We start from the raw sequence: 12046 nt of genomic DNA, 5'->3' as shown, positions 1-12046 counted from the left end.
GTAGTTGCTCATTAGGGTTCTTCCTCCAAATCTATACTCTGTTCTCCTTAGTGTATTTGGTTTTATTCTCCCCAGTCTCTCAGAGGCACCCCCATTTGGCTGGAGGAAGAAAAAAAAAAGTCAAAGTCTGGCCCAGATCCATATCTCCCTCTTTACTCTCCATGGGTAAGGACTTTTTCTCATCTTCTGTATATCATTCGCAGCGAAGGTGCATAACTCTTCCCTTCCTGGGCTGATCTCTGTGCATTCTCTGTGTAGAGATGCACTACAATGGCTGGTCAGATAAGGGTCCCACGCCCCGATATCAGAGATGAAATACAAAAACATGGCAAAACCTCGAGTAGTCAAAACAGTAGTTTAGTAGTCCCCTTAAATATGTATTTGTTACCCAAGTTTTCTACTAGCAATATTCTAAAAGTGTAACTAGTTTTTAAAAATCAGCAAACTTAAATCTCCTACATGTACATTAGTCAGAATTCATTTGGGTTCAGGGACAAAACACAACTCAAAAGAGTTTATGAACCAAAGGGCTTGCAATATATTTAATTCAATGTTTACAAATAAGGAATTAAAGCTGTTGTTCTCTATTTGGGTAAGAAAAAATGCTCTAACACTGCAGAGTAAATTCAATGATACACCTTCAGTTTACATACTCTTATATTTTCATATCTTTTAAAAATATTCAGTGCCAAGGCCAGCAGGTGGCATGGTGGTTAGGGTGTTGGACTCCTACATGGCATATCATGGTTTGAGTCCTGGACCTGGAGACTTGCTTTCTTGCTTCCTCTCTCTGTCTCACTCTGGCCAAATTGAAAATAACAACAATGATAAATAAAGGAAATAATTCTTTTAAAATATATATGTGTGTGTGTGTTTATATATATACAAACAATGCCAACAGACCTGGTATCAGAAACTCTAATTGCAAAATCTTCCTAGGTTGTTATACTTAAATTGCTTTCCCATCTATTTTCCCTTTTCTTCCTAATTACAGCTGTTTCATTTAGTTTTCATTTCCATCACTCTCTATTCTTCCTATCACAGGTGATGGAGCAATGTGCTATAATAGACCTTTGTCGACAGAAATAACCAAGCTCTACAGAAATCATTAATGTGGTTTATTTCAAGCATGAACGTGAGTGACCAAAGTCAAGAAACACAAAAGTTTTTCAGGGTGCTCAGATGCAGTGGTTCTTTTATTCAGTTTTTGAGAGCAGGAGAATTGCAAATCAGTATAAAGAGTCTTTGCATTGACCTGGCTCACAAAGGTGGAAACTGGAGCTTATATGTTATAGATGAGTTTAGAAATTCTTAGGTTAGTAATTGGTTAAAAGCATAAGTTGTCTCTGAAAGACTCAGAGTCAGTAAGAAAAAATCTTGAGTTTAACAGAGATAAGAAGTTTTTATTACGTATCTCATAATGCTATGCAAGGGACAGGTTATAGGAAGCATACCACAATTATTGGACCAAATCAGCCCGCTATAAGATTGTTTATAGACGAGACTCTCTAGGCCTCTTGGACAGAATTTTAGAATAAGAAGAGTAGTCAGAAATCCATCCTTACAATTAAAAACTGTCTTAGGGACCTGACCCCAAAGCTTAGTGGTTAAGAAAATCAGATCCCACATGGCCAACCACGGTTCAAATCCAGGCCCCAACAGCTTGAAAAACATACTGGTACATGTATGTTCGTGCCCCAAATCCCAACAGGATGGAGAAATGGAGGGGGGATGGTGGTGTGACATGTCTCGCTGGGAGGAGCTTTCATTCTGTAACCCTCTCCCCTACCTTCAAGAAAATATTTGTCTTCTGGCAGTTAAAAAATAAATAAATAAAATTGGCTTTGTCTATTGAAGTCTACTTATTAATTTTCTAAACGAATTACAGGGCAGGTACTGTATTTGGCTCTGGGCATACATAGAATGGATGGAACATGGTTCTTTTGATCTCAAGAAACTGGTCAACAGGCTTCTAAACAAGTATCTGTAACAAAGAAGGAAAGGAACAGCTGGGGAGAAACAGGATCAGATCTATGTGCTATGAAGAGAATTCTGACCACTGCAGGAATTATGGGTTAGAAGAATGTGAAACTAGAAGCACAGTGATGAGTTTGAAGGTCCTGCAGGAGTTTGGATGATGAGAGTCTGAACCCTCTGACTGAAGGCAGAAGCTGTAAGACTAGAGACTAAACCATAGCTAAGACTGTCATTACAGAAGAGGAATCAACAGAACCAGTAAAAAGTGGGAAGAGAGAGAAACTGAGGACAATAGTGGTGCCACTCACAAGGGCACTACATATAAACTGAGAAGAGACCCAGTAGGTACATGCTGCTAAGATGCTGGGCTCCACAGGCTGGGGCCACCTGGAAGGTCTGGGTTCAATTCTCTGGGTCAACCCAAAGATGACATGCGGTGGTCTGCACTTACAATCTGAGACACAGGAGGCCGAGGCAGAAGGATCTTGTGCTCAACACTGGCCTGGACAACATGGTGAGACCCTATCTGAAAGGGCTGGGCATGGTGGCACGCTCCTGAGGTTCCAGTTACTCAGGAGTGGAAGCTAAAAACATATATCACGACATAGTGAGACCACCTTTTTGAGAGAGGAAATAAAAAGGAGGAAAAACTTTTCAGAGACCAAAAAGGACTTGGAATATCCAGGTGTAATACCATCAGTCTCCTTCCATGGATTCAGGATTGATTCGTACTTCCTACCAAAACTTACTTTTGTTTGTGCATAAATAGGGAAGTAAGAAAGGGACAGGATAGCAAGAATGTGGCAAATGTATGATAAAATCAATTGTTTCACGCAGAGGCCAAAATTTCCTCACCATAATCTTTCCCTGTGAAAAACTGGACAGTTATTTATAACCAAAAAGAGTAAATAAAAAATAAATAAAAAAGAGTCTCTATCTTGTTTCCCTTTTTTCTTATCAGGAGGTAGGTCTGGGTAGAGATCAGTGGTACCTGCCAACCCAAGCACTTGCAAGAGACCCATGGGCCACGATGTAAGGCTCAGAAGAGAACAGATTTCAGCCACAAAGTATTTCAATTCAGGACTTCTACATATTTTAATAAATAATCACTAGCCAATCCGTAAGGGCAAGTTAAATGATCTTATCTTTCAGAAGGTTAACGTGAACATTTCACCGTTTTAGGAATTGGCCAAGCATTTTAATCTGAAGAATCTTCCCTTGAGAGTTCTCTTAAATTACTGGACACAATGAAAATATTAATTCTTTATTTTATAGGAAATATGTTTATTATTCGTTTCAATTCAAAAATACTCGTTCCTTACCAGGGCTGGTCCATTGCTTTTGGTCTCTTTAGAGATATTAAATACATTAAAATTATGAACAATTTTGTTTAATGGTAACATAGAAACTTCTGTGTAATAAGCAAGACAGGAATTCTAACGATGAAAACAAAAGCTCCAGAACTTGCCAGTAAAACAAAGAAAGCATTTCCGATGACCAGTGTAGAAGCCCAAGGATAAAACCTAACAGAGCACATGCCAGAAAATGGGATCAGGAAATTGTAAATCTCCCTTCACTCTGAGTATGCTCTGTGATGGTGCAAAACAAGTCCTGTGACAGAGGCTTAGAGATCTGGCTGTTTCTGTCCAGAGAAGGTGTCCTTGGGGTATGGAACTCAAGGTACCTAAGTGCCCCAAAGTCAATTGGCTTTCATCTTCTTTCTTTCACACACAGTCAAAACCAGAGGTTTTAAGGAGAAGGTAGATGTAGGAGGTATTTAGCTTTGACTTTTAAGCAGATGTAACACCAGCTCTTCATCCTCTGCTAAGGACAGGCCTGTATCCAAAGGCTCTAGGCTTTCCCACTTGGCCTTCTTTCTATTACGACTTGCTGGTCCCACGTCTTCCACTTCGCTGTTATTTCTTTTCCTCATTCCCTGCTTCTTCTTGGTATCACTGGTGGGAACAAATCCAATGATTTACTTTAAAATAAATAATTCAACTCATTATTATGAAATGAAACATTTAAGATATTACAAAACCACCAGTAATAGACAGTCGGTAAAGTGTTATCATTCGGGAAGGAAAGAAATCACAACACTGGTGTCCTAAGTCTGTGTTCTAAGTAAGCATTTTCCCATCACTGGATGGGGAGAAAAGCCTATTATGTGCCAGGCATGCCACAGGGTACTTTGTACCCTCTGTGTCGCCCAATCTTCACACTAATTCCAGAAAGTTATGGATACATTACCCATGATTCAAGGACACTGAGAGGCTCCAGTCTGATTGTCCTGTCACATTAAACCACCTCTTAGATAGCAGTCTATGGGCTAATATTGGGATACCCCACACTGATTCTAGTATCCACTGCATTAAGGCGTGATACAGTGATCACAAGGAAAATGAAACATGAAATGTTAAACTATAGACTACTTAAGACATCAAACAAATTTCTCCCATTTAAAATACTGTATTCAGGAAGCCAGCAGGTGGCATAGTGGTTAAGGTGTTGGACACCCACATGGCAGACTGCAGGTTGAATCCCAGACCTGCCAGCTTGCTTTTTCACTGTCTTTCTTAGTCTCTCTGGTGAGCACATGTGTCCTACAACAGATTTAAAAGTAATAATAATGTTATTAAGATTAAATAATTCTCTTTTAAAAATCCTTCTCTCTGAGTATGTTCTGGTATAAACCATGTCCTGTGATAGAGGCTGTGATAAGACATAAACATTATTGCACTACTCTATACATGTGCAAGACACAGACCACAATAGTAAGGCTAATTTCTAGCAGTAGAGATCACTTGATACATTACAGATATAAGAAAAAGCTAAACATCCTCAGAGCATTCTGAGACACCGCCAACGTATTCAAAGATGACCCAATTACTGGATACAAGATGAAAACAAAACAAAACAAAACAAAACAAACATCTAGTAGCAATGGCAGTAGCAAACACATATTGCTTACTACGTGCCTGGTGCTGCGCTGTGTACTTTACATAGATTTCATCATTTATCTTCTTGAGAGCTCTCAGGGTGGGGAGCACTGGCCTCATCTGACAAGGAGGTTGACTTGACTCAGATTACACACTTGGGATTCAAACCCAGATCTGAATGACTCTGAATCCAGTCCCAAATGCAGGCCACCGAAAGCAAGTAGAGTTGACTAGCTTCAGTGAAAAAGTGGAAGGCAGTAACTCAAAGATTAGCTACAGGAACATTGATTTGGCATCAACTCAGTCAGAACTTGGCCAACTAATATTTCTAAGCTGCAGTTTCCTTGTCTGCAAATATGGGAACTACATAACTTATTTAGAATAAGTGTGAAGATTTAATGAAATTATACAAACGAGCACACAGAAGTGCTTGATAGATGTTAATTTATTTTCTGTCTGCAAACTATTTCTTTTCAAACAAATTTTCCCATTGACTGTATAATAATAATCAGGGGGGAAAATCACAGAAATATTATATTATATTCCAAGCATATAATATATTCCAAAAGAGAACCTGCTCAACTTTGAATGGACTCTTACTCTTTAAGAAGACAGCCTGGATATCAAAGTGAATGAGCCTAATCAGCATATCCATTTATGACCAGCTTGAAGCAAAACTGTAAATAATTTCCCCATTTATCTCCCAGAAGTGTCCGGTTCTCTGACTCATCCATTCTTTTTAGCCACTAGAGGAAAGACGACCTAGAGGACACTATGAGGTTATTTAAAGCCACAAAATAACTGCATTTTAAAAGGGTGCCTGAAGAGATGAACATGAAAGAGTTTCCTATGATGGGAATTCAGTCAGCAAAGAATTAAAATGGTTCTTAGTGAAACAGGGCCTTTAAAAATAAGTACTGAGCTCTAATCTGTATATGAGCATGGCCAGTCCTGGGCCAATTCCACTGGGCTAAGGTGCCAAGATTTATTTGCTACAAGGCAATACTGGCCTATACAAGTGCATCTCACAGCAGCCTAATTAGCCAGCTCTACTAATGCATCCTTTGATAATGTGCTCCTGCACATTATATGCCCTGCAGGAGATAAGTGTTTCAGCTAATAAATGGAGGACAGGAAATTTATGTAGCCCAAATATTTTAACAATTATAGCAGCTCTGCTGTTTTGCGGATCAGTTCAAATCCTAGAAAGGGATTCTATGGTATTTTCCATAGCACATAAGTGGTAGTCTGCACAACAAATTGAGGATTAAATAATAGTATAGGTATTCTACAGGTAATTCACCAAATGAGATAATATGGCAGAGGGGTCTAGCCTCATCTAGCTAACGCTCTCCAGGAACTTACTCAATACAGTTATCAACAGGGGTTCCTTAATGATCAGTTAAAAGCCTAACATAAGTGGGACCAGCAGTTAGCGTAATGGCTATGTCGCTAGACTCCCATGTAGTCGAACGCGGCTTGAGTCCCGAACCTGGTGGCTTAAAACTCATGCAGGATGCATGTCCGTGAATGCCCAGGATTCTAAGAGGAGAATGGAGAAGGAATTGCGGCATGGCCATCCCTGCGGGGGGGGGAGGGTGATTTCTCGCTTTCTGTCTCTGTTCGTCTGGCAAGCACACGCGCCCTGTGGCAAAAATCTCTCTCGTTCTCTCTTAAAAAAAAAAGGCCTAACATAAGTAAGAGAATTCTAGTTTCTTGATTCTTAAATTATTTTCTGCAAGTTTTGGGAGTGGCTCTTGTACCTTTCAATAAAGTTTCATGAGGTGTCCCAGGATAGCACATCATTGGTGCAATTTACTAAATAGATCATGGAGTACTCCAAAGAGAACAGGTCCACTGAAAAAGTGAAAATACAATACAGGCTGGAAATGGGTAATACCAGTGAGTTCCCTTCATGAAGTAAGTGTTAACACTGCACCAAGGAGGCAAGGAATTACCCAATATAACTGACAACTCGGTGGTGGCCTACAAAATGGGCTGAGTCCAGGCCAGAGCTCTGCATTTTATCTTCACATCAGTATTTTTGTGGGCTTAAAATGCTGAACTCTTTCCACATTCTTCAAATGTATGAATCCAGTGTCAAAAAGGACATTACTGCTCAACATGAAGAGTACAATATATGGGTGTATAAAACACATCTCAGAGCAAAAGCATGGCTCAGCTCAAAGCATTAAAGGCTTTAGTACTGCTATGAAAACAACAAAGCATTCAGAGCTACTAATTTTCAATTATCCAGATAATACAGAAAATTAGCAATGTCTGATGCGTCATTTAAAGAACTGATCATACAACAAAGTATAGAGAAAAATATCATCACATAGTATGTAATCTGAATCGACAACAGGGAAATTCTACTTAGATGATTTTAGTGAAAGTGGGCATACAAAAGCTTTTCCTGACAATCAAGGCAAATAACAGAGCCAATTATTCACTGCTAATAACTATGGGAAAAAAAAATAACATTGAAATGTGAACTCAATTTTAAAATCAGTGCATTAACAACAGAGTTGTTTTTTTTGTTTTTTTTTTTTTGAGAGAGATTTAGGCTATAGGGTGCATGCACTCGCCAGAGACACAGAGAAAGACAGAGAGAAAGTGAGAAATCATCCCCCAAGGGGATGGCCACAGCACAATCCCTTCTCTTCAAATTTCCTCTTGGGATTTTGGGCACATATGCACACGCACCTGGCGTGAGATTAAAGCCACCAGGTCCAAGACTCGAACTGCAGTTGACTGTGTGGGAGTCCAGCAATGTAACCATTACACTATCGACTAGTCCCCAACAATAGAGTTTTAAATGAAAAATAATTTCCTTACTTTCTAAATTCTCTGACCCCAAACACCAAAATTCTCCCAGAAAGTAAACTGACTTTCAATACATTTGATTCTTGATTTCAACATTTTTTTAACTTTTTTTTAAATTAAAAAAAAATTCCTTCCATAAATTATTAATCTTTGTAATAAAAGAAATAAAATAAACCTATATTTGAAGTTCTGGGCAGCTCAGCATATATCAATTATTCCTTTGTAATTCTACAAGGGTCAGAAGTATTCAGAAGAGGTATGCTGCAGTGATGAACCAATCTGCAATTTAGGGCCACGGAATCCAGGGAGGTACAGGGAAAGCTGAGATTTCTTAAGACAGGATATATGGGTCATGGATTATTTTCACTATTTCTAAAAAATGTACAATTGTGTGCCCCAGACTAAATTGTGGAATTTCATTGTTTTTGGATAGAAACATATTGACTTGAGTTTTGTAAATGCTTGACACTTCAAAAGCTTGGATGGCCGCAGAATTAAGAGTCTTTGTTGGTAGAATAAATAGGAAATATTAACTGTGCGAGACCAGAAGGTGGTGGGTTGGTTAAGGTGAACTCACACATGGCAGATTGCAGTTCAATTCCCAGACCTGGCAGCTTGCTTTTTCACTTTCTGTCCCTGATAAAATTTAAAAAATATTAATAATAATAAATTAAATAAAAACAATTCTTTAAAGAAAAAACTTGCAAATTATTATGTTCTTTCTTTCTTCTTTTTTTATTTTTGCTATAGGGCACAAGTGCTCACTGTAGGGGTAGGGAGAGAGAGAGAAAGTGAGAAATCACTCCCCAGAGGGATGGCCATGATGCAGTCTCTTCTCCTCCATGCTCCTCTTATGATTTTGGGCATGTATACACATGCACCTGGCATGAATTTCAAGCTGCTGGGTCTGGGACTCAAACCGCTGTTGGCCTTGTGGAAGTCCAGCACCTTAACTACTGCGCCACCTGCTGGCCCAAGTCTGAACTTTCTCGAAAAATAAAAATCTTTCTAAATGTGGGACCACTAGGGCTGAAAATATAAGTTCTCTAATGATGAAAAAGCTGGGAGTCACTGTACCAGACTGGAGAACCATGTTCCATGGGCCATATGGAGAAATTTATTGGAGTTTCTAGTAGGCTTCTTAGGAAATTACCCAATAATGGTCTCCATACCTGCTTTTCCCTCCAAAAAGGCAAAAGGCAAAAGAAAAAACAAACAAACAAACAAAAAAAACACTTAAGAATCAATCTCTTACATCACAGTTTTTGTTGAAATACCATTTATAAAATCTTAACATTAGGCAAGCAGGTGGTGTAGTGGTTGAGGTGGCTGGATCCCACATAGTCAACTGTGCAGATGAGTTCTGGACTCAGTATTTTGTTTTGTTTTGTTTTTAAAATAGTTTGCCATAAGTTATGTGCACTCATTGGAGAGAGGCAGACAGCAAGAAAGTGGGAAATCATTCCTGAGGTGATGGTCACGCCACAATCTCTTCTCCTCCATTCTCCTCTTGGGATTTTGTTTTAGGCACAGGCCACACACACACACACACACACACACACACACACACACACACACGGAGTGAGTGATTTTCAAGCTGCTGTGACCAGAACTCCAACCAGTCTCTCTCTCTCTATCTCCCTCCCTACTCTCCAGTGATTGTATAGGCCCTACAGCAAAACATAAAAAATAAAAAAAACCTTAACATTTCTCATGTAACTTTTCTCTTTCTGGCCAACTGTACATATGCTTAGAGTAGCTTATCATAAAGCACGACTTGGCTCTTGGGAAAAAGTTTTAGTGTGACTGCCTAGTAAGATTATTCAGTATAAATCTTTAAGGAATCCTATGACCCATTATGATCTACTCCAGTAATCCATTCTATGTTCTACCCCCCTTTTTATAAATCCCATTCTTTAGGATACTTTTTATTCCCTAAAATACTCTAGGTTCTCAATTTCTTCTATATCCATTTCCATATTTCAACTACTTTTAATAATGCTAATGACTTTAAAATATGCATCTTTTCAGACCACCAGATCAGCACATTCAACTATTTCTGAATATTGCTACCTGCACCTCAAACTAAACATGCTCCCAGACACTGCATGCTTCCCTCGAATCTGTTCTTTCTCTTTGAAGTGAACCGTATTACCCCCACTAAAAACACAGTAGTCATCCTTGAACCGTCTTGTCCTTCACATCCTTAAGTTAATTAATCATTTCTTCAGTTCTCTTTCTCTCAAATCCATCTAAGTTTTCCCAAGCCTCTGTCTCTACTTTAGTTAGGCTTCTTCATTTGTTCCCTTCTACCTGACTCATCCTGGTATGGGTGAAGTACCCACTTAGGTGTACCCTTCTTACTGTGCAAGCATATCATCCGAAATGCTACAATGAGGTTTTCTACTTGCTTACCTGCCTCTCCTCCATTAGACTACCAGTTTCCTAAGGACCAAAATGTTGTCTTATTCTTCTTTGTAGCCACAACTGTCCTGGTATCCAGGGGTTCAAAAAAGGTCTCTTGAATAAATGATGAACAAATTCACTGGGTTGAGCTGTACTGCTAAGGATCTGACAGACCACTCTATGTCATATCGGGTCATGCAGAATAATCTCTAACTAAAACCACATTCTTATTGCCTTTGGAATGTAGATGATGCGTTTTAAGCCAATGTATAAGTGGGTTTTTATATCTATGTTGTATTTTTTTCCCAAATAACATATCATTAATTCCAATGAAATCCAAGAGATCACAGTGGTAATGAAAACTAAAGTACTGATTGGTGAAGGAAATACTATCATAAAAAAGAAGGGAACCAGCAGTTAGTGTAATGGCTATGTTGCTGGCCTCCCACATAGTTGATCACGGTTCACGTCCCGGACCCAGTGGCTTAAAACTCATGCCAGGCGCGTGTGCGTCCATGCCCAAGATCCCGAGAGGAGAATGGAGGAGAAGGGATTGTGGCGTGACCATCCCCCCTGGAGGGGTGATTTCTTGCTTTCTGTCTCTATGTCTCTCTCTCTCTCTGTCTGGCGAGCGCACGTGCCCTATAGTGAAAACCTCTCCAAAAAAAGAGAAAAAAACAAAAAACAACAAAAAAAGAAAAAAAGAAGTACCAAATAACTTTAGACTCAGGATGAAAAATGAGGCAATACTTTCAATAGTATAAAAGGAGTATAACTTGGCATAATGAAATCCAAGAGATCACAGTGGTAATGAAAACTAAAGTACTGATTGGTGAAGGAAATACTATCATAAAAAAGAAGGGAACCAGCAGTTAGTGTAATGGCTATGTTGCTGGCCTCCCACATAGTTGATCACGGTTCACGTCCCGGACCCAGCGGCTTTAAAATCCAGGCGCGTGTGCGTCCATGCCCAAGATCCCGAGAGGAGAATGGAGGAGAAGGGATTGTGGCGTGACCATCCCCCCTGGAGGGGTGATTTCTTGCTTTCTGTCTCTATGTCTCTCTCTCTCTCTGTCTGGCGAGCGCACGTGCCCTATAGTGAAAACCTCTCCAAAAAAAGAGAAAAAAACAAAAAACAACAAAAAAAGAAAAAAAGAAGTACCAAATAACTTTAGACTCAGGATGAAAAATGAGGCAATACTTTCAATAGTATAAAAGGAGTATAACTTGGCATTTTTTTGTTTGTTTATCTTACTTTATTATTATTATTATTATTATTATTATTACTCACTTTGACCAGAGACAAAGAGAGAGTGAAAAAGCAAGTCACCAGGTCTGGGAATCAAAGTGTGAACAGCTATGTGGAAATCTAGCACCTTAAACACTATGCCACCTCCTGGCCCTATAACTTGGCATTCCAATTCAACAAAATGAGTAATCTTGATTTTCTTCAAAAGTAACATGCAACTATAGTATTATCCTTTAAAAAAAATGTGTGATCAGGGGCCAGACAATGGCATAGTAGTAAAACAAAACAAAACAAAACAAAACAAAAATAACACTCTGAGGGGCAATCCGACATTCTAAGATTCCCAGTTGAAGTCCAGAAACCACCTCTGAGTACTCAAGGTACATGAGTGCCCATGATTTGGCTAAAGGCTGAGAGGGACAATAGCATCAGGATCCTACTGGGGTCTCTCTCTCTCTCTCTCAGTAAATATTTTAAAATATATAGTTTTTAAAATGTGTGATCACATCACCTTACCTCTTTATGTGGTACTGACAAAGACTCTCTTACCTAACCTAAATCAGGCCCTTCTGAGTTCTCTTTCTAAGTGAGCTCTGTCTTTAGTCAAGGGTTCTGTCCACTTAATCTAGTTTTAGCAAGAATCCTGCTG

General features: G+C 39.2%; 1 protein-coding gene across 1 annotated transcript in view; it reads right to left on the bottom strand.

The window, feature by feature from the left end:
- Positions 1-2952: 2952 nt before the first annotated feature.
- Positions 2953-12046, bottom strand: part of DDX10 (DEAD-box helicase 10) — a 300470-nt gene continuing 291376 nt past the window's right edge. The window contains exon 18 of the mRNA XM_027772832.1: positions 2953-3932. Coding sequence (XP_027628633.1) covers positions 3755-3932 — 178 coding nt within the window. The 3' untranslated portion in view covers positions 2953-3754. The remainder of the gene's footprint in view (positions 3933-12046) is intronic.

The sequence above is a fragment of the Tupaia chinensis genome, unplaced genomic scaffold, assembly GCF_000334495.1.
Source record: "Tupaia chinensis unplaced genomic scaffold, TupChi_1.0 Scaffold000311_2, whole genome shotgun sequence".
NCBI lineage: Eukaryota > Metazoa > Chordata > Mammalia > Scandentia > Tupaiidae > Tupaia > Tupaia belangeri.
The sequence above is the reverse complement of the archived record's forward strand: the minus strand, read 5'-3'. Positions and strand labels throughout refer to the sequence as shown.